This window comes from Amblyomma americanum, chromosome 2, assembly GCF_052857255.1.
Source record: "Amblyomma americanum isolate KBUSLIRL-KWMA chromosome 2, ASM5285725v1, whole genome shotgun sequence".
NCBI classification, from domain to species: Eukaryota; Metazoa; Arthropoda; class Arachnida; order Ixodida; family Ixodidae; genus Amblyomma; species Amblyomma americanum.
In genome coordinates this window covers 142,733,458-142,756,347 of record NC_135498.1, presented here as the reverse complement: position 1 = coordinate 142,756,347, position 22,890 = coordinate 142,733,458, and the positions used below count along the sequence as shown (strand labels likewise).

The 22,890-nt window shown below is 51.4% G+C and overlaps 1 protein-coding gene across 2 annotated transcripts in view; it reads right to left on the bottom strand.

The window, feature by feature from the left end:
• LOC144121834 (uncharacterized) overlaps positions 1-22,221 on the bottom strand; it is a 263,637-nt gene extending 241,416 nt beyond the window's left edge. Inside the window, exon 1 of one of the 2 annotated variants that reach the window (XM_077655246.1) lies at positions 21,949-22,221. In XM_077655246.1, coding sequence (XP_077511372.1) covers positions 21,949-22,073 — 125 coding nt within the window. In that variant the 5' untranslated portion in view covers positions 22,074-22,221. The remainder of the gene's footprint in view (positions 1-21,948) is intronic. The other variant, XM_077655248.1, reaches the window with a different exon arrangement.
• Positions 22,222-22,890: the final 669 nt, after the last annotated feature.

Genomic DNA, 22,890 nt, shown 5'->3' with positions numbered 1-22,890 from the left:
GAGATACTCTCAACTAGAAAATGGCTTTCCATAATGGCGACACAGGCACTGCAGTGGCCCACTATGTGGGCAAAGTACACACTGCCGACCTCAATGTGTGGCCGATCTGGGAACAGAACGTCATCATTCTGCGGAGCACAGTCAACTACGGTGGCCGACAAGCTCTCCAGAGACTTAGGCCTCCAGGTAGGCGACCAGCCCTACCCTTTCTTCGGTAACCTCAAATTTCAAGACGGGAACGTTGGTAAAGGCGTTATTCACGTTAAAGAAGCCGATACTACGGAATCTCTCCTGTCAAAGCTCTTCTGGCGGGAGGGGGAAATCGCTCACGTGCGGAAACTCGGCAAGTCGAATGCGGCGGTTGTGACCTTCATTGGGAAACGGCGGCCCCGTTACATCCAATACCGCTACGAGTGTATTGGGGTGCGCGCTTAAGAGATGGTCCCTGCCTGCTACCGATGCGGCAGAATTGGACACCATGTGGACAACTGTCCCTGGCCGGTGGACGGAAGGTGCGGCCTCTGTAGCCAAAAACTGGGCTCGACGGATACGGTCCTCACCGGACATGACTGTACTCCATTGTGCCTCGTCTGTGGGGGCGCTCACCTCACTGGCTTTGCGCAATGTACGAGGAAATTCCGACAGCCCCAGCGCCCCGGGTCTCCCAAACAGCAGGCCACCCAATACTCTACAAAGAAGACGAGACAGCTCGCCCGGCAACTGCCAGCGCAGTGCTTTGGAAGTCAAGCGCCTCCGCCGCCCAAACAGGCAGCAAGTCCTCACAAGTGTCAAGCAAGAAGTTAACACGGAAGCAAGAACGCTCTGGGGTCCCATAGAAGTCGCCGGCCTTCAAGCCTGGGGACTTCCCCCCCCACATTGTGCCCCTAGGAAAACAGGTGAGTGGCGCAGCAGGGTCTGCCTCTCGGGTCTCCCCCTCCCCATCCTCCCTCCCTCCCCCAACTCCTCCGCACACAGGCTAAATGTGGAGTTGGAGCGAGCGCCCTCGTTTACCCCTTGCCTTACGGTGCGGTACAGGTGTCCAACGATATACGAGACAGATACTGCGCCATTTCCTTTCCCCAAAGAACCAATTAATATTATAATTATTAGCGAGCGCGCGCACTCACTGCGCCCTTCTCGAGGGCAAAATTTCAGCTTTAGAACATTCCGCGGTGCAAGAATACGGTATGTTATTCTTACACCGTGGAACATGCTAAGCATTCCTCATCACACCCTCATGGTGCCATGAAAACCGAAAGCGATGAGGGCTCTGTGAGCTCGGGCGGTCCGCTCACGTCGGCTTATTTCGAAAGACACAAAAATTTTTAAACCCGAATTTCAGTAGTGCAACGGGCAGTAGAATCTATGGCCAACCTAATTCCGTAGGCCGTTGAAAGGGCCATCTAGGCCCAATGCCAACGGGACATTAAAATCGTCACCAAACAGGTGCTTCAAAACATCAGGCTTGAGCTCCGTTCTAAACTGCACCGGCCCCGCCGCCATGACTCGCTCCGAGGTATTGGTGGCCCTGGAAAATATGCCCTCCCACCGGAGAATACTGAACCCGAACACGGTGATGAGCTAGCCGCGCCAAACTCCAACAAATTGGTCATGGCTGGGAAACTCAAAAAGATTTCAAAACAATATTAACCCCTATCAATATTGCAATAATAAATGGTTTTTGGGGAAAGGAAATGATGCAGTAGCTGTCTCATATCGGCGGACGCCTGAACCGCGCCGTAAGGGAAGGGATTATGGAGGGAGTGAAAGAAGAAAGGAAGAGAGGTGCCGTAGTGGACGGCTCCGGAATAATTTCGAACCACCTAGATGGAAAGGTTTTCGGGACCGACAAATAATCCCACCTTCGCCTCTACCTTGGAACATTAGAATATTCAACAGCCGTGCTGGCCCTTCAGAACCCGGCACACATGCAAGACTATAGTTCCTACCAGCTCGACCCGTCCACCTGCCTTCGCATTCGTAAATATTATGCGGCTAGGAGGTCGATCTCGAACTGGATCTAACTTACTTTTACACCACGGCCTCTCTGCTGCCCACACGCAGAACTGACCCCCCGGTGTATATACTAAACATTTACTGTCCTCCTAAGACGAAACATGTCTTCTTCGCAGATATTTTCACACCGGCCCTTAGGGTCGCGGGCCGTCACCCGCTTGTCATTGTCGGCAATTTCAATACCCCGTGTTGGCTGTGGGGATACTAGCGCGAAGATGCTCGGGGCAGGAAGCTTGCTGAGCTCATCTCCATCATAGGTATCGCACCCCACACTGACCCGACCACCCCCACCCGTATCGGAAGCTCAGTTAGCCGGGACACTTGTCTGGATCTAACCCTCATTAAGTATGTCCAGCATATGGATTGGCGAAACACTGCTGACACCTTGGGCAGCGACCACTGTCTAATCAACTTGGTTATCCTTACCCGCCCACTAAAACGTCCCGTATCCACAGCAAAATTGCTCAATTGGACCCAGTTCAGGGCCTCCACTTTCTCCATTGATCTCTTAAGGGAGGGTTTCTCCAAGTGGGCCAAGGAACTTACTTTACAAACACGCTGCGGCAACAAGAAACACAAATCACACTGACAGACCAGCAACCTGCAGCAGACAACCACCTTCTCCATCCGTGGGAGGCTTGCCGCCGCCTAACCCGGACATGGAAGAGACAGAAACATTATAAGACACTCCGAAATCGTATCACTGCTGTTACTCAACAGGCTGCCGAATGCACCTCGCAGCTGACCGACTCCGATTCGATCGACCGCTGTAACAGTGCAGCGCGGCAAATGACAAGAACACTTGGCGCCTGTTTCCCAGCATTGATGACCCCACACAAACACGTTGCGAAACACACCACCACTTAACACAAACACTACACGCCTTCCCAGGCACTACCACCCAGCTGGCAAATACTCTCCGCGATAAGTATATCTGCCAAACCCGCGATGCCCGGGGCTCGGAATGCGATTACTCGGGCAACCCCAGCCCGTTACTCGACGCCCCCTTTCAACTCCATGACCTGAAAGCAGCTTTAGCAGAGATGAAGCAAGGCATTGGCCCGGGCCGCGACCGCATCACAGTGAAGCTTTTAGCCATTCTGCCTGATGTAGCTTATCTTCATCTTCTGGAGTACATGAATTCATATGTGATGGGGGAAATCCCCCTACCTATAGAATAGAAGACTGCCCTCATCAGTTTTATCACGAAGACGGGTAAACAAATCAAAACAGACAACCTGCGCCCCATATCATTGACTTCCCGTGTTGGTGAGCTCATGGAGGCAATGGTACGGGACAGGCTTTCTGAATATTTGGAAGCCAAATGGCTCTTTTCTCAAACCATGTTGGAGTTTCGCCTCCACGAATCTGCCCAGGACATTTTCTTGCAACTGCATAGGGATGTTCTTGAACCAGTTGCCGTGCTGCACAATGATCGAGTGGTCCTCGATCTGAAAGGTGCCCTTGATAATGTCAAACAGCATCATTTCAGAACACCTGAGCACCACTAACGGCGGTAGTTGCACTTTAAATTACGTGCATTAAAGATTTCCTCACAAACCGTACTGTATTTCTCCGGCTCAAAGACGCGGAACACGGGCCGCACCAGCTTTGTACTCGCGGCACACCGAGGGGGGGGGGGGGGCTGTCTTCTCCCTTCTACTCTTTAACATTGCTATGATGTACCTGTCTGGCCAACTGATGGAGGTTGAATGTGTGCAGGATTCGCTGTATGCCCACGGCAGTACCATCTGGGCCACTCGGGGCAACATGGGGTACACCGAGGAACGCCTTCAAATGGCAGCACACCTGGTCGAAATGTACGCCGTACGTTGCGGCCCACAATGTGCCCCTCAGGAATCTGAGTTTGTTCATTTCCGGCCTTCGCTGCGAGCTAACACGCGAATAGTACTCTCCCTATCTGACGGCTACATCGCGGAGGCCCAAGAAATCAGGGTTCTTGGGCTCCATATTCAGCACCAGCTTGGTGTGCACACAACCCTGGCCACACTTCGTAAAGTAGGAGAACGGATGGGCCGTATGGTACGCCGTGTTTCCAATGGGCGTGGTGGGCTCTGAAGTAACGACTCCCTACCACTGGCGAATGCTTTTGTAGTCAGTCGTAGGGAGTCTACTCGGAACCATATCTCCGCCTACGTAAACCTGAACAAGCCATAGTCGAAACCAGTACACGCGCCTTATGCAATCCCTATCCGGCCAGGCCCTCCTGGCCCGTTTACATGTACAACACTCGCCCTAAAAACAAGAGAGGGTTCCGGTACCCGAGCTATGGCACTACCACTCCATTGTACGCCCTCTCTCTTACGCCCAGAGATGCAGGGAGGCCGGTTTTATAGATTCCGTACTTTTGGGAGATCTCCGCTAGGTGCTCGAGTGAGCGGACGCGTCTCGCACGACTCCGCCAATTTCTGGCTCCTGTGCCCAGCTAAATCTTCCTAAGGACCCATAAAGACCCTCAATAGATCCAGGAAGGTACACGGGCCCTAACCGTTATCAATATTTTGAATGTGCCCGATGGTTCACAAGAACTGGCAAGTGAAAACTTCTCCGCCTGCTGTGCCGCTGCGCTAAGCCTCGCCTCATCGAGGCGAGCCTCGCCGGCGCTCTGCGTTCCTCACTCACCGGCAGCGCACCTACCCCCAGCAGCCATGGAATTGCAAGCGCAGAGGGAAGACCTTCATCCCAGTCAATGGACCCCGATACTCCGCGCGTACAAGGGTGAAATATCAAGCGCGGAAACGCTGGCCATATCCCATCAAGCAGCGTCTGTTCCATCTACGCCTACGGCGTCTGCGTCCGCTACCCCTGTGACTTTCAAGCCTACATACAGGCCTCAACAAGAACAGCTGCGCGCGACGCACGCAGTCGCACACCGAAGCAAACAACTTGCTTCACTCCCTCCCGGCACTATACGGGTCGTTTACTGACCAAGAGGAGGCCTCGCTTTGAAAGGCGCCATGGCGCAGCCACTCCTGCAAGCCCTGCAAATCAGTGCTGCTGGCCGTGACCTCGGGGATATTCACCTGAGGATCCACCCTACTAATAACACCTTCACGGTCGATACCCCGCACGAGACAACCGCCCTTCACCTCGTCCAGCTCAGGGAAGTGGTACTCCAAGAGACCGCTTACCTTTGTCGCAGCCTACATTGCACCTCCGGCGGCTGCTGTGCGTGGTCATCTTGCAAGCCTACTGGGAGGAGACGCCGGAGCAGATGCTACGGGACCTCCAGAGCCGTAACCTGTACGCTGATATTGCAGCCCGCAGAATGGGTAGGACTCATTCCGTTCCTATCACCTTTGCGCACGGACCAGCCCGCATACCATACGCTACATGAGTGTAGTGTACAGATGCACGCCGTACAAGGGAAGTCCAGACGCATGCACGAACTGCCGTCGGCAGGGCAATGGGGGTGACGTGTGCCCGCACCCCAAGACTGGCCTCTGCCCGCGGTGCGGAGACAAGCATGAACCGCAAGATGTGCCCTCCTGCATCCCGACCTGCATTCTCTGTGGAGGCCAGCACCTCACGGGCACCGGCTCGTGCATGGCTAGAAATCGCACCACCCAACCACGCAACCCATCGCCCCAGAAGGCAATGCCCCCAACAAGGATGACTTCTTTCTGCTGCAAACGAACAAGAACGCCTTTCCTCCGCTGAAAACGACCCTCCCGTCTACTGCAACATGGGCCTCCAAGGCTGCCGGGACGAATACGAGGACCTCCCAAAACCTGGACGTGAAGGCTCTGCGAGAGGAGGTAAAGCAGCTCAGGGCAGCCATCTTTACCACCACCTCTGCTGTACCTCCCCATCCACCAACCCCCTCCCCTTCACCCACCCAACCCACCCAACCTCCCCCTAAAAAAAGATGGCCTTATGAGAGCCCAGTCGAACCAATAGACCTAGAAGGCAAATTTCAGGCATTCGCCCAAAACTTGGAAGCCAGGCTCACAGAGCGCATTACTAAGCAGCTCACTGCACAGTGCCAACTTATGATTGGATCTACCATTACCCATCTAATGGATAGTGTCATATGTAGCATCATGACCAAGGTAGAGGAGCGCTTAACTCTCCTCACTCCTGGACTCCCAACGGACTATCCTCCCACAGTCCCACTCTCCACACCCTTCCTTCCCCTCACTACCCAACAACATGGCTCCTCCGACGGGCCTTAATTCTTTACAGATTATTCAGTGGAATTGCAGGGGCTTTCGGCGAAAGCGCGATCCTCTGCAGCAAATTATCGTAAGTTCGTCATCCCCACCAGACATTATCGCCATTCAGGACGCCAATGTTTGCAGGCAGCTGCCAGGATACGCTTTTATCCCCTCAGACTCCACTGATCTTCCTCGGGTGGTCACATATGTCAGTAAATCCTTGCATTACGTGGAGCACGTAATTACCTCCCCTATCGCTAACAGCCTTATTGAAGTCTTAACGCCCACCCCTGCAAAAATCAAGCCTGTTCTTTCTTAACTGCTACCTTCTCACACGTCAGCCAATTAACTTGCTCCCCTCACTTCTCAAATCTGCAACCCATTTGGCCGGATCAAACCCCCTACTTATTGCCGGAGATTTTAATTGCGCTCACGTGGACTGGGGCTATCGGCGCACCAACCACAGAGGCACAGTTTTATACACTGAGACGCTGGCGGTCCACCTGACCATCTTTAATGATATCAGCTTACCTACGCGGATTGGTAACAGTGTTGCTGCCGATACTAGCCCAGACATCACGCTTGGTAGAAACTTGGACCACTTGCAGCGGGAAAGAATGCTTTCCACATTAGGCAGCGATCACCATTTAATTCGAATAACGCTACACTATCGCCGATCTCGGCGCAAATTTGCCGTTAAGCACACTAATTGGGACGCGCTCCGCAAATTTAGACAAGCGCAGCCAACACAGGCCCCCTTCGACCTAGACACCTGGATTATTCAGTTGCGAAAAGACAATCGCCAACACACTCAAACGCTCGACTCTAGGCCAGACACCCCTGTTATTGACAGCAAGCTCGCCCACCTCCTCCAAGCACAGGACAACATAACGCAAAGGTGGAAGACTCAGAAGCACAATAGGAGACTAAAACTCAAACTTGCCCAGATTCAATCCCAAATAGAACAATGTAGTGCCACTCTTTGCAAAGCTAACTGGGCTCAGGTTTGTGACGGTCTTCGCGGCAATCTCTCCACAACCCGCGCTTGGCATCTGTTATGGCACATGCTAGACCCCAGCAATCCAAATATCAGACGCGCCTTAGCTTTCGCCGCCTCTCTCAACCATCGACAGGACACCGACGCCTTCCTCGCCCAGGTGAAATGCACCTATACAACCCCCGGTCTCCCTTGCAAGTATCCTGATTATGCAGGCCCACCCCAGCCCCAGCTTGACGCCCTTATTACAGAATCAGAATTTCGCGCCGCCCTATTGAAATTACGGAATACCGCTCCCAGAGATGATCAAATTACCAATGCAGCTATCAGAAATCTTGACGATGCTTCCATCTCTGACTTAGTCAACTACTTTAACAAATGTTGGGAGGCAGGTACTCTCCCTGTCTCGTGGAAACATGGAAAAATTAATTTTATTCCTAAACCCCACAAGCCTATCACCCTAGACAACATCCGCCCCATTTCTCTTACATCCTGTCTAGGCAAGGTCTTCGAGCACATAATTCTTGCTCGGCTAACAACGTACATGGAAGAGAACCACCTTTTCCCCCACAGTATGCTCGGCTTTCGTGCGCATCTATCTGCGCAGGACGCCCTACTTCAAATTACGCATGACGTGCTTGATGATACCATCCCCCACTACACTAAAGCTCTACTGGCAGTTGACCTCACCAAGGCATTTGACAGAATTCGACACGATGCCATCTTACGGGAACTGCAGGTTCTACAGGTAGGCTCTAAAACCTACAACTACGCTCGCGCGTTTCTCTCGGGCCGCACTGCCTCCGTGCCCATAGGTCAGATTACCACATCCCCTTATACACTCGGAGCGCTCGGAACCCATCAAGGGGCGGTCCTCTTTCCCCTTTTCTTTAACGTTGCTCTCATCCCCTTATCTCACAAACTGGCTCTAATCCTACACCTAAAGCATACCCTGTACGCTGATGATATTACCACATGGACCACTCATGGCTCTGACGGGGAAATTGAGGAAACTCTTCAGTTAGCAGCAGACATCTCCTCTCACGCCTCATCCATCGGGCTCGAATGCTCCCTATCTAAGTCCGCGCTTTTCCTAATTAGGCCAAAATCTGGCGCTAACTCGCCCATCCAAATCAATTTAAATGGATCCCCTATCCCCATCACACCCGCCCTCCGCATTCTTGGCCTCCACTTGCAGGATTCTAGACAAAATGAACACACCCTTAAAAGACTCACGGCCTTCACGCAATCCATGTTGCACCTTCTACGCCGAGTGTCCTCCCTTAACAAGGGTTTAGACGAAGCGGACAACGTGAAAGTAGTGCACGCATTTACGCTTAGCCGCATTATATACGCTAACCCATATCTATAATTGAGCCGCACGGGAACCGAACGCGTGAACGCAATGATTTGCCTTGCGACTAAGGCAGCCCTAAACCTACCTCGTAGCACTAGCACACCCAAACTTCTTGCACTAGGCATGCATAACACTATTCAGGAACTAGTTGACGCGCACCTTCATACACAGTACCTTAGACTTGCCACGAGCGCCACTGGCCGCCATATACTTTCCTCCCTTCGCATCAACATACCCGCTAACCAGTCAACCCTTATAGCCATCCCTCGACACATCCATACACCTCTCGTTGTGAAACCCCTTCCTCGAAACGTCCATCCCCAATATCACATCCCTCGCCGCGTAGCTCGCGCTAGTGCCCTCCATAAGTATTATGGGCAAGCCCACGATGCAGTTTGGGTAGACGCCGCATGTACAGCGCATGAAGCGGTAGCAGTTGCCTACAATCCAACCCTCCTCACCCCCTAACTCACCGTCTTCCCTCGCGCTCTACGCCTGAGGAGGCAGAGGAGACCGCCATCGCCCTAGCCCTTGCACATTCGGACGCCCAATACATCTTCAGCGATTCCAAAACGGCTCTGTCCAACTTTGCCAGGGGCAGGATTCACGCCCCTGCCTGGCAATTGTTGAACACCCCTACCCAAAATTTACCGCGAAGGGTAGAGCTTCAGTGGGTGCCGTCTCACTCTGGGAACCCTGGAAACGAGGCTGCCGATAAACTGGCCCGAGGTTTGATTTGCCGGGCTCAGGACAGTCTCGATCCAGGATTTTCGAGGGAGCGGGTGCACACCTTTGCGGAGCTCACGCAAATACCCCGTTTGGACCGTCGGACTTACCCTCCTCTCCACCCCTCTCTCACGCACTGCCAACAGATCCTCTTCAGACGCCTCCAGACCCGCTCTCTCATCCCCTCATCTTTTATCCCACTATGGCGGCACATCCCCTGCATGCTCCCTGTGCGGTGGCCCCCACGCCACACTCTCCTGCCCTGCCGACCCTCCCCTGCGGGGACAGCACGCCATCTCGAGCTGGGAGGACTGGGAGGTCCTGCTTATGTCTGCAGACCCGACATCGCAGCTTGCTGCGGTGACTCGGGCTGCCGACGTCATGTCATGGCATGACCTACTTGATGCAGTGCGGGACCGCGCAGTGGCCCAGGGACCCAGCTTGGTCTAAAACTCATTTGCTCAATAAAGTTTTTCTTTCTGCCTGTCTTAGTGGCACAGGCAGGGGCATATTGGTTTACATTCTTTTTCTGGCTGCCCCACCATACTTTTTGTCTGTCTGTCTGTCCGTACTTGTGGCTGGTGCAAATCAGATTCTAAAAGCACTGACATGTTCAGGACAGCCCAAAGAAAATGTTTGCAGGACTAAAATCGCTGTCATGCCTTATGTGCACGCGTTGTCGCATCGTTTTAACAGGGTAGGAGCCAAGTATGGCGTGAAAGTTATTTTTTCTGCCCCCAATAAGTTGGGTAAGTTGGGGGCAGCAGTTCAGAGAAAGCAGGAATGCCTCAAACGAAAGACTGCCTGCAAGGTGAATCATGTGATTAAGATCATTAATTGCATGAAGGGCTTTGTTTACCAAATTCCATTATCATGTGGTGTTTACTACATAGGCCAGACAGGCCGTTGCGTCAATATTAGACTTAGGGAGCATGCCAATTCATTGGATAAAAAGTCACGAACCTCGCAAAACATTGCAATGTGTCTAAATGCGTACCATTTTTTGACGACACGGAACTGTTACTTTTTCATAGTGACAAGACTAACAGAAGTCGCGGAAGCATTCCACATCAGTTGAATAATGGTTGCGTTAGAAAATTTTGTCAGCGAAAGAAATGACATGGCTGCACAAAGGGTAGCTTGGAAGGCAGGTAGAACACGTGCGAATATTGTGGCATTTTGTCGTTTTTATCTGAACATCGATGTATGACTGGGATGATGTGCGCCCATTTTTTAGGTATAAACTGACATCTTTCTTCAAAGAAATCAGTTGCTGAGCGGTTTGTGAATTCCAACGCATGCAGAGCACATCTGTCACTACTGCCACGGAGCTTAAAGCGCGAATGAGGTGCCCACCGTCCCAGGGGGTGGGGGGGGGGGGGGGGCAGTTATGTGCCTTTTCTTTGCTTTCGAAGAAAAATGAAGATTGCTTTTTAAAATTGGCATCGAAGAAAGGATGCGAAACGCTAAGGCACAAGTGTGATGTGCGATGTCATTGCGCGTTAAAGATCCCTAGGTGGTCGAAATTAATACGGAGCCCTCCACTAAGACACCTCTTTCTTACTTTCTTCTTACACTCCCTCCTTCATCCCCTTCCTTACGGCGCGGTTCATGTGTCCTCTGGTATCTGAGAGAGATATTGCGCCATTTCCTTTCCCCCACACCTTTTTTTTCTTCAGAAAGAAAATGGCTCAGTAACCATCTCACATATATCTGTGGACACCAGAACCGGTTTTGAGGAAGGGAAATGGCGTAGTAAATGTCTCACACACATCGGCGGACGCTCGAACACCGCTGTAAGGGGTGTGACCTCTGGCTCACTTCAAGGCGAAAATCGCAAGCACCGCGAAATTGTTACGAGCTAGCTATCGTAGTGAAGCCTTCGCTTCAATATCGAGGAAAATGTTTACGATACATCCTCCTTACCCGCCGCGGTGGTTCAATGGTTAAGGCGCTCGGCTACTTATCCGGAGTTCCCGCGTCCGAACCCGACCGCGGCGGCAGCGTTTCGATGGAGCCGAAACGCAAAAGCGCCCGCGTACTGTGCGATGTCAGCGCACGTTCATGATCCCCAGGTGGTCTAAATTGTTCCGGTGCCCTCCACTATGGCCCCTATTTCTGCCTTTCTTCTCTCAGTCTCCTTTATCCTTTCCCTCCCGGCGTGGTTCAGGTGTCCGACAATATGTGAGATAGATACTGCGCCATTTCCTTTCCCCAAAAACCAATCATTATTATAGCCCTCCACTACGACACCTTTCTTCATTTCTGATCTAAGTCCCTCCTTTACAGCCCAGTTCAAGTGTACGCCGAAATGTGAGAGAAATACTGCGCCATTTCCTTTCTTCAAAAACCAACGTTCATTATACCACACAATCTGGGATTGTAAATCGGCCGCGTTTGGATGGAGGCAAAACGCTAAGGCACCCGTGTGCTGTGCGATGTCTGTGCGCGTTAAAGATCCCCAAGTGGTCGAAAACATTCCGGAGCCGTCCACTACAGAACCTATTTCTTCCTTTATCCTTTAGTCCCTTTTTTATCCCATCCCTTATGGCGCGGTTGAGGTGCCCGGAAATATTTGAGAGAGATACTGCGCCATTTTCTCTCACCAAAAACCAATTTTCAATTTTCAAATTCTATCCTCAACCTCCAGATCGCGACCACTTTCTGTTCAAACTGACGCGTGGCTTTCAGCAAAGGCTAGCGACGACGCCTTTCAGGAAGTCAAGCACGTCGAATGTGTCTATGCTGTCCGAGACCTGAATGATCTTAACATCACGTATAGCACCACTGTACTCTTTAGTTCAAAATTTCAAATTGGTTTTTGAAGAAAATAAATGGCGCAATAACTATCTGACATCTCGGTGGACGTCAGAACCGCGCAATAAGAGAGAGAGACAACTTTATTTGCTACAGGAATCGGGAATTAGGCAAGTAAGTTCTGTGTGGCTACCAGGTGGGGGCGACGTCCTGGGCCTTCGAAATGAAAGTTGAGTGTTTTTGTCTGGAGGGGTGAGGAGCTGGTCACAGCTTTCTGCAGAGGGAGCTGGCAGGACGGCCCGTGGGGCCCCGATGGCCCGCATCCCCAGAGGATGTGCACCTGGGTGTTGTGTTCTCCTTCGTTGCAATTTGGGCACGTAGGGTCATATTCTCCGTTGGTAATTTGACAGCCTGGAGTGGCTAAGAATTGAGTCCGTCTGCAATCTGCGGAGCAGGACGGTTTACGCTCGGTCGGGGTCGGGATGGGAAGGCGGGAGGAGGAGAAAACTTTATTGCACTCTGCTGCTTTGGGGAATGTTCAGAGATGTTCTCTCCTTGGTGGTATCTCCAGGAGTCTTCTCTGGGAGCTCGTCCACTTTTAATCAATGGTCGGTTGCCCTCAGTCCAGGGCTCCGCTGGCCACTGCCGTTCGTTGAGCTCGTTGTACCATAGCTTGTTGGTCTTCACAGCGGTTGCTGGATAGCAGTCTCTCCCATTGCTGCTCACTCGAGTTCTCTATTTTCGGGACCACGTCTGTGTTCTTACAGGCCTATGTGATGTGATATAGTGTGGGTATTTCGTCGCACCAGGGACTTTTTTCCGTCTATATCGCAGGGTGAATTTTATTGTGTGTGATTATAGGTTTGGTTAAGAACCTGTGTGTAATTGTCTCCAAGTGAGAGCTTCGTCTCTGTTGAGAGATTTGTGCGGCGGGTGTTTTCGGATTCTTCTGCCTCTATAGCTCTGTAGTATCACCGAGTATTCCTTGTGTACCGGCACGAGGTCCGCGGTCTCGTCGGATGCTCGGAAAGTAGTTTATGAGTTTATGAGTTTATGGGGGATTTAACATCCCAAAGCGACTCAGGCTATGAGGGACGCCGTAGTGAAGGGCTCCGGAAATTTCGACCACCTGGGCTTCTTTTACATGCACTGACATCGCACAGCACACGGGTCTCTAGAATTTCGCCTCCATCGAAATTCGACCGCCGCGGCCGGGATCGAACCCGCGTCTTTCGGGCCGGCAGCCGAGCGCCATAACCACTCAGCCACCGCGGCGGCTGCTCGGAAAGTAGTGTATCCTCGAGCTATCCTGTCGGCCTCTTGGTTCCCTGCCATCCCCGGGAGTCCCGGTACCCATACAATTTTATGTGTGATCTTGTCATTTACTTATTCGCGGTTCCTAATTCTATCGTTCGATGCGAGGAGTATCCTGCCATTCATCTAATTTCGGAAGGTTGTTTGAGAGTTTGTGAGGATTTTTACCGACCGCGGCGGGAAAAGGCGTCTCGTCTCTTTATTAAAATTGGTCATAAGGGAAGGAAAGGGCGGAAGGTGGCAATTAAAGAAGAAAGCGGTGCCGCAGTTTAGGGCTCCGAAATAATATCGATTACCTGGGGATCTTTAACGTGCACTGACATCGCACAGCACTCGGGCGCGTTTTGCGTGTCGCCTTCATCGAAATGCGGCCGCCACGGTTGCTTTCGAGCCCTGAAACTCCGGCTCAGTAGCCGAGCGCCCCAACCACTGAGCAACCGCGGAGAGTTCAATATACTTTTTACTCATCCTCACACCACAGCTGTGCAGCGAGGAGTACAAAAAAAAAGGAAAGGCGGGGAACTTCGCCATGGGGGTGGACAGGAAGACTGAAAGAAAGCGATGGCGCGGCTTGCCGAGGCTCCTGCGGCTCGCTCATCTCTGAGCATGAAGGAGAAAATGGCTGACTGTTTAGCATTGTTAAGCACTAAATATTTTGCTAAACACATTTTTTTTTGCAGGTGGACGCCACGGCCACATACCTCGAACCTTGATTGAGGTGTCACTGAGAAAGGGATCAAGTTATGCACCAATGAATTGACAGATCACCAGGTGGTCGAAATTATTTTACGGTACCTTTCTTCCTTTCTTCTTTCACTCCCTCTTTTATCCCTTCTTTTAGGCGCTGTTTAGGTGTCCGCCGTTATGTGAGAGAGATACTGCGCCATTTCTTTTCCCCAAAAAACAATTTAGAACTCAATGAACGCCGGCGGCCTTTTGCAAGAGTGCCGCCTTTCTGCCACAACAGTCAATGCCAACGCATGTAGCGCGCATATCTGTGACTTCCGCCACGTAGCGCTCTTCAACAGAGGCAAATGGCAAAAGGCGCCCGTGTGCTGCGCGATTTCGGTGCATGTGAAAGGTCATAATAATAATAATAATAATATTTGTTTTTTTGGGGGGAAAGGAAATGGCACAGTATCTGCCTCATATGTCGTTGGACACCTGAACCGCGCCGTAAGAGAAGAGATAAAGGAGGGAGTGAAAGAAAGGAAGGAAGAGGTACCGTAGTGGAGGGTCCGGTAAAATTTTTACCACCTGGGGATCTTTAACGTGCACTGGCATCGCACAGCACACGGGCGCCTTAGCGTTTTGCCACCATAAAAAACACAGCCACCGCGGTTGGGTTCGAACCCGGGAACTCCGGTTCAGTAGCCGAGCACGCTAACCACTGAGCCACCGTGGCGGGTGTGAAAGATCATCAGGCGGTCGAAATTATTCCGAAGCCCTCCACTACGCACGTCTTCCTTTAGAATTATTTCACTCCGCGCTTTATTCCTTCGTTACGGCGCGTTTCCTCGTGTCCACCGAGATATGCGAGAAACTTACTGCGACATTCTTTCCTCAAAAAGACACCAATTTTCGAAGCGAGATTGATTTCGTTTATGGGGTTTAACGTTCCAAATCAACTCAGGCTATGAGGGACGCCGTAGTGAAGGGTTCGAAAATTTCGACCACGTGGAGTTCTTTAACGCACAGTGATATAGCACAGTAGGCGGGCCTTTAGAATTTGAAAATTGAAAATTGTTTTTCGGCGAAGGAAATGGCACCGTAGGGGAAGGGATAAAGGAGGGACTAAGAGAAGAAAGGAAGTTTCGCTTCCATCGAAGTTCGACCGCCGAGGCCGGGATCGAACCTGCGTCTTTCGGGCCAGCAGCCGAGCGCCACAACCACCGTGCCACCGCGGCTGGTTTCGAAGCGCGATTGAGTAGTCCACTGACCCAGGGACCAAGTCATGCACCTTTCCTTTCGTGACTATCTCAGAGTTTTCCTTTCTATCTTTTGATTTGGCGGGGTAGTAAGCTAATAGTGATTTTGCAACGAAAAAAAAGGAGCGTCCAGCGATAACCTCAAGCTTAGACATAAAAAGCAAAAATAAGATAGTCGGTCCCGCCCCCTCCCCTCTTTGATCCCACCACGTCATAGCGTGCGGTGACATTTATCACCGCTGCGGGCTCATGCATGGACCAGCGCGGCGAACTGACTGTGGACCAATCTCGTTGCTGTTAACGCCAGCGATGCTGTGTAGACACTCGCACTAAAACACACCAACACCAAATCATTAGGCACTGACTTAGAAATCGAAAAACAAGGTTGGGAGCGGGTTCATGAGGCAAGTGCCTGAGGATCAAATTATTAATTGAGATGTAATGTTTGTCACAGTGGGTTCCGGATGATGTGAAACGATTCGTCGTGCTGTGATGCCCACGTTAATAAAACTTATTAACTGATAGAACGAGGAAATATGCCGGATAGAGCGAAGGTGGCTGTAAATCGCAATAGTATTGCAAAATCCACGAGGTAGATGGCGCTGCTTTTGTCTTAAAGGTGATGTTTCAAAAGAAGGAAACACTCGTGGATGCTTGGATTCGGTCTTCTCCACGTTTGCTGAGCGGACCGATGTTAACACTTGAAGCTCCCTTAGCTTACGGTCACAAGTCGAACATTGAGGCAGTGTTGGCGAAGAATTATATTTGGTCAGTGTTGTGGAGACCAGGGAGGAGAGGCTAGCGTGATGGATGAACAAGGGGGTTAGAGGAAGGTGGCTAGACATGGCGGTGGAAAGTATCACGTAACCGCAGCCGCAGCAGCTGCATGAGGCTAGCGAACGTCGCAAGGTGCCAGCTGTGGAGTTCGATGCCGCGTTGATGCGATGGGAACAGGAGACCACGACTCATGTTTGCGAAATATGTGCGCCTTGGGATGCTCGTAAATTCGTCCTGCCGACGGAAGTGGATATTCTCCACTCAGTGATGGAAAAAGTCGAAAGCCCAGTGGCGAAATGAGTTCGAAACAGAGAGGCTAAGCCAGCTCCTAATCGTGCTCGAAAGGAACAGCCCAAAGCCAAGTAGCTAAACATGCTCGAAAAGAGAGGCGAAGACAAGTAGCTAAACATGCGTGAAACAGAAAAGCAAAGCTAATTGTCTTTGCTTTTAACGTCCCAAAGCGACTCAGGCTATGAGGGACGCCGTAGTGAAGGGCTCCGGAAATTTCGACCAACTGGTGTTCTTTAACGTGCACTGACATCGCACAGTACACGGGCTTCTAAAATGTCGCCTCCATTGAAATTTGACTGCCGCGGCCGGGATCGAACCAGCGTCTTCCGGGCCAGAAGCCGAGCGCCATAACCGCTGAGCCACCGCGGCGGCTCTACGGCAATTATAACTACTATAACGTCCTCCAATAACACATCTCCGTGTGGGGATCCAACAAAGGCTCTTGCTCTGAAAGGAGGCGCCAGTGCTACGAAGGGTCGCCGCTCTGAGTTTCATCCGTTTCTTCCACTTGCTCGGGGCGTGGCGGGCAAAAATCCATGTCGTTGCCGTCCTCTTCACTATTAATTTTACTTCCTGTTCTCTCTCCATACCTGCGAATGGCCTATCGCGGGCACGTGAGGCGCTGTACAGGTGGCGGTGGCAGGGTGCCTCGATAAACAGGACGGGAGCGGACATCCAGGCACCCTCGACGTTGGCTTTTACAGCGTTAGTTGTGCTTAGCTTGTTTCTGAAAAATGTGACGTCGTTGGCGCAGTCAGCATAGCACCCCCCCTCCCTCCCGGAGAGAGCACCCGCCGGAGGGTGGCTAAATGTGATCCCACAGGCAAAAATTCATGTGACTGTGGGGCATACCTATAGAGCTCTGCACCTCCCACAACTATGCGGATGCGTTGATTCCTGCGCCCCCACTGCGGTGACCTAGTGGTCACAGGGTTAGCTGTTATTCTTTCCTCAGTTTGGCACCTTTTGAGTCAATTACTCAGCTGGACACCCATAGGTAGCACCGCAACTTTGAGCACCCATCAGGGAAAATGCACCTCAGGCATATGTGCCCAGCACCTTCCGTATACCAGGCGGACCCATAGCCACTAGGTTACGCCTGCGGCGGCTAAGTAATCAGAGCATTCAATTTGATATATTAAGTGTAACCTGTCTTCATTTCTTCGTCACGGTAGGCCAGGTAACGGTGGATCATTCGCGCTGGAAACTCGTGAAGTTCAGTTTTTTTTTTCTTCAAAGAAGGATGAAAACTTCATTCAGCGCATCCAGAAAAGAGAACATCGTTGCAGCCAAATCGCGTGAGCGACTGAAATTACTCAAATTTTTACCACCAAGAAGTAGTTATAACCGAGGCTCCCCAAAAATGACATGCCTCCGAGTTTCTTTCTGTATATGCGATCACAACTTCTGACGCTGCAAAGGCTTAAAAACTTGAAATGATAGTCTGCTGAAATTTGTCGAGCATACCCACCAGCCCGAACCGTCACCTTGATAAGTGATACTTTCTTCCTGGGAACCGAAAGACCTCACCCGAATAAACGTAAATACCAGGCGGGGATCTGAGAAATAGGGCAGAACAATTTAAAGAAATATGGAGGACAGAACTGAGGTTGGTCTGCATCGATAGGCTGCCGCAATCTAATAGGAAGTACGCTGTTTACAATAAAAATAGCGTTTCTATATAGGCTCATAAGTGTCGCAAAACGAAATATACATAGCCACCACCGGGCACTTTCGCAACCAAGTGTTGATGCGTGAAGGCAGCTTTTTATGCTCAGATCCCCGATGCTGGGATGCATCGCCATCCATTTTGAAATAGTGATTCCTTAAGGGTCTTATCGCCGCAAGTTGAGTAAAAAATTTAAATTTTAAAATTGCGATTTCCTAAAAATAAATGCGTCCCTATAGCTGCTGGATGACCATCAACATAGCGCCCAGAAAGTGCTGTAGAAGGAACTTTTACGAGAACAAAAATCAGTCCTTTGACTGTTTGCAGAAATCTATAAGTTAGCTTCTCCGCGAGGCTTGTTGTCATACCAAAAGGTTCTCCCAGGCGATACTCTCGCATTCTTTGTGGAAACGAAATAAAAAGTAAACTATCCTCTTCTGCGTAAGCTCATGATTGTTACTAGTGCACTTCAATTGGGATGGAAGAGATGAAGGTTTGTCCGGCGCCTTGCTCTTTAATATGCGCGGTTGAGGGTAGGGTGGCGGTGGTGAAAAGCTTTCATTAAAGAGGTGTGGACCCCTAAGGGGACCCACATACTAGGTGGTATTCCTAGTCCGGGATCACATTGGTCAAAGCGGCCGTCCTGACTCTCTGGACCAAGGCCCTTTGGGCTTGAAGGTCTGAGCAGCCAAGAAGGGCCGCCTCCAAGCAGTCTCGTGTAGGGTTGGGGATGGTGGTTAAGGCTGAGTTTTGCTGGCGGGCCCATATAATGTGGTAGGTATCTGCTACCCTGTCACAGTGCTGAAACCTGCCGATGACCATAGGGTCAAAGTGTTTCACAATAGCCGGGCATCGTGTTTCGGAAAAGGCTCAGGAGCACGCGTTCGTTCGCCGTCCCGAGCCCGTTAGCGGGCGTTGGGTATCGACGATGAAAATCTGGTGGTGGGCGACAGTCTGAGTCTTCGTTTCCCCGAAGAGTGCGAGAGCGTCGTCTGGAACAAGACCTTTTCTTTGAAATGCAACCTTTGCGGAGAAACAGACGTTCAATTATTCGACACGGGAACGTTGATTTCAGTTTGTCAGCCATCGTTTGCAAACCCTAACATTAGATGCATACAACGACTGCTCCCGAATGGGGAGTATTAACGTAGATGCGTAAAATTACTGCACAGAACTATAGTTCAAAACAATAAGGTGCTTTTGAAAGCCAGTCATAAAGTGGTGGCATCTTTCTCAGGTTCTCACCGCATACTTTTTCTGCGCGAAAGTAGCCACCACGAACAGGCAGCAGAGCTGCGGCAGTGTTGCACGTCAAGTATGGAACGGAGTACGCATATTCTGTATCATATTGCTGCAATAAATATTTCGCGGATTAACGCCGTACAAGCACAGACATTACCGTGTTTGTAAGTTACAAAGAGGTGTGCATCAAAGCAAACACGGTGAAGTCGACGACTCTTCGCGGGACGTTAGTAGTTGCACCGTTTCTGAGTAACTCAAGAGAGCACAGACGTAAATCGGCGATGCAAATATGAGTCGTCAATATTCAGCCGTAAGAAGGGGCGAGATCTAACAGGGCAAGCCGGCGGCTACAGCTATTTCGGTGCCGGCACCCAGACCTCAGCACCCAGGAAAAAAGAAATCAATAAAAAAAGACGTTTAATTCGTGAGAAGCCAAGACGGCGAAGTTACAGACGCTTCGTCATGGGCATGCTCTCTTATCGCGCGGCGCTTACCTGGCAGTTGGAGGCACGCGCCAGCTCCGCCGTGATAAACGCCGCTGGGACACACATGACAGGCCAATTTTGCTGGCACCGATGGCCAGGGTGGCCTCACGCATGCAGGCGGATTCCTTTATAGGCAGCCTCTATATTATGTTTTTCTGGGCGGGGTACAGTGAGCTGCTGTCTTGGTCACAGCGCGAATATGAGAACGACTTGCATCGCGCACTGTCAACACATTTCATCGAGGTCACGAGACGTTAGCGCACAAATAAGTTTATGGAATGTGGCTTTGGAAACGATATACACTGGAACGCATTGCTTGAGACTTAATATGTTGCATTGTGCAAGTCGTTGCAGAAATGCACACATCTACTCTAAAGCGCACACGCGCAGCGCGTATGGAAAGGCACTGCGCACGGACAGGTTATCGAAAAATGAAACTGAGCACGCGAGCATTAGACACTGCCCAGCGCGCTCTAGCAGCCGCTGCGCTTGCAGGCAGATAGGCAGGGTCCGGCAGACCCACCATGCAGCTTTTATGTTGGCCTTACTGCCGTTACTGGCTAAACTGCACTGGTCAGAGTACACTAGGGGTGCTTATGATTCTTCCTAGGATTCATCGATGGCACACAACACGCCTAAAGATTTGGGTCTTTCGCGGACCGCGCTTTCCGTTTCGTCAAGAATACGACCACTTTCAAAGTGCGTGCTCGTTCGCGCGCTTCACGGTGATTCTTCACCCACCAAGTCACGGAGTGCCAGCGATAAACCAGTGCCTGACTCATGAAAACCGCCCCTTGCTGAACATTGATAGAAGCTGCATGGCTTAGCCCGTGCTGGCGATAAGGCGAGCATCACAACTGCAAGATGGGTGCCGGATCTTCTGTCTGTATGCGCTTCAGCTATCAAAGCGTGCTGGGAAACAATTGCATGCAGTTGGGCCAATTGCTAGTAGGCTGCGTTTTACTCTAGGGGCACCTGTACGCCAGTTCATCTGGGTTTCGTTAACATTCACAGCATCCGAGGCCGCGCGCTCTCGTGTTCATAGCAGAGATGGTAGCAACAGCGCAAGCGATATAAAAGACAACAGTCGAGCTTGTGCCGATAGGGCGGAGTGTGCGCCTGCGGTTGCTTCGGAAACTGAATTCTACCGGACCTGTGACGAATGTGCTTACAGTTTTAAAGAGACGAACCGTTTAATAAAAGCTGCCTTCAATTTAAAAAAAAAGGTGCTTTGAAAGGGCGCTGGGCTGTGTACTGCTACCCTTGTTCCTGACGCAAATGATTAAGGAGCTCAAAGGGGAGCGCTTTTAACCTGCAGAACGCGCTCTGCAGGCGCCGTTTTACTATTGCTTTTATTTGCAGGCTTCAGAACTTGCCAGGAAAGATCCGAAGGGCCTGTCGCATCCCGCCGCGGTGCGGGGCTTCTTATTATTCAACCGTCACCCACCTTACCCCGGCTACAGTCTTGCGCACGCGTCCGCAGTGCTAGGCGTTCAGCAACGAAGTCTCGAAGCATTAATTCACGGCTGAGGTTTCTCATGTGCCATATTTTGACTTCGGAGTTCAATACCACATCCGCATTCACCCAGAATGTATAAAAGGCCACTTTGCACTCTTCCCACAGATATCGTGGTTCCAGGCAAACGGCGCCGACGGCCGCGTTCCCTTCAGCACAATTCAAGCTTTCCAAAGAAGCGACCCGTTTCTCGGCTTGGACGGCAAGCTAGGTGGTAAGCTCTGAAAAAGTTCGTGGAGTCACCACCACGACGCGGTAGTACCGTGCAACACGCTTGGATAAATGCTGACATAGAATGGGCCGTTCGATGTGGACACACCCTCGAGCAGGAATCAATTCCACGCAGATATGAACCACAGTTCTCGTAGACGCAGTGCAGCATTACGGTGATGACGGCAACCGTGCTTCTTGTCCGCCGTCCTATTCAACTTGTCGCAACGAGTTCTTTAACGGAGAGATAATTGTGGCATGCGATAACAACCCGAATGCCTTACTGCTGCAGCGACAAGGAGTGAAGAAAAATGCATTTCGGCGAGTTGGCCAGTTGTCGGCCATTACTTGTCCGTTCGGCAGCCAGCGGAGAAAAACCATGCCACAACTCTCCCAGCAGCCGGCTAAAGAGCAGCGTTTTGGGTTGCAAGGCGTGGCGCACTGCTTCCGTGCATGCAGTACAACACCGTTGCGTTCCAACTCACCTGTCTGCTTTAGCATGCGTTGAAAAGTCGAGTTCCGGAAAGAGGCATGCTTCGTCTATGGTGTCTCTCCACCAGGGCGAACGGCTGCCTTCACTGTACAAATAGCCGGGCTCGTTTGCAGTCATTACCTTCACGTGTGGGCTCCAGAAAGGCACCTCACAATTTAGAGAAGTCCTGGGGCCGGAGACTGCGAAGGGAGGCGCCACAGCCGGCGAAAAATTCACACCACCGATTTACGCGGCCAGCACAGCGCACAGCATTCGACAAAACTGAGAAGCGCGATTGAGAAAGGCGGCGCTCGCTTATCAGGGCCCGCCGGTTCAGTTGTAGAATGCATAGTCACGCGCGCTAAGCGCCTGCCGCTGATAAGGAGCAGACGAGGTGGAAGTCGACCTGCAAGTCATTTCGGCTCCCTCGGGGCTGGTTCTACGCTTAGCAAGCGCGCACTGTAGCGCTTATATGGCCACTCTGCGCACTTGTCTGCGAAGAAAAGAAACCAGTACGCCCGTGCTTTCTCGCGCTTTATGCGCGTGGCGGCGGATTTAGATGGAGTGGTGGGTCAGTGGCTAAGGCGCTTGGCTGAGCCGGCTCAGTAGCCAAGCGCCCTAGCCACTGACCCATCGTACCTGGGTTCGTACCCAACCGCGGCGGCCGCGTTTCGATGGAGGCGAAATGCAAGACTCCCGTGTGCTGTGCGATGTAAGTGCGGGTTAAAGATCCCCAGGTGGTCGAAATCATTCCGGAGCCCTCCACTACGCCACCTCTTTATTACCTTCTTTCACTTCCTTCGACATACGTTCCTCACGGCGCGGTTCGGGTGTTCACCGAGGTATGCGAGACAGTTATTGCGTCATTTACTTTCCTGGAAAACAAAAAAAATGGCTGTGGTTTAGCTCTGGTTAACTCTAGTTCAATTGCAAAAGCTTCGTTTCCTTGGCACGT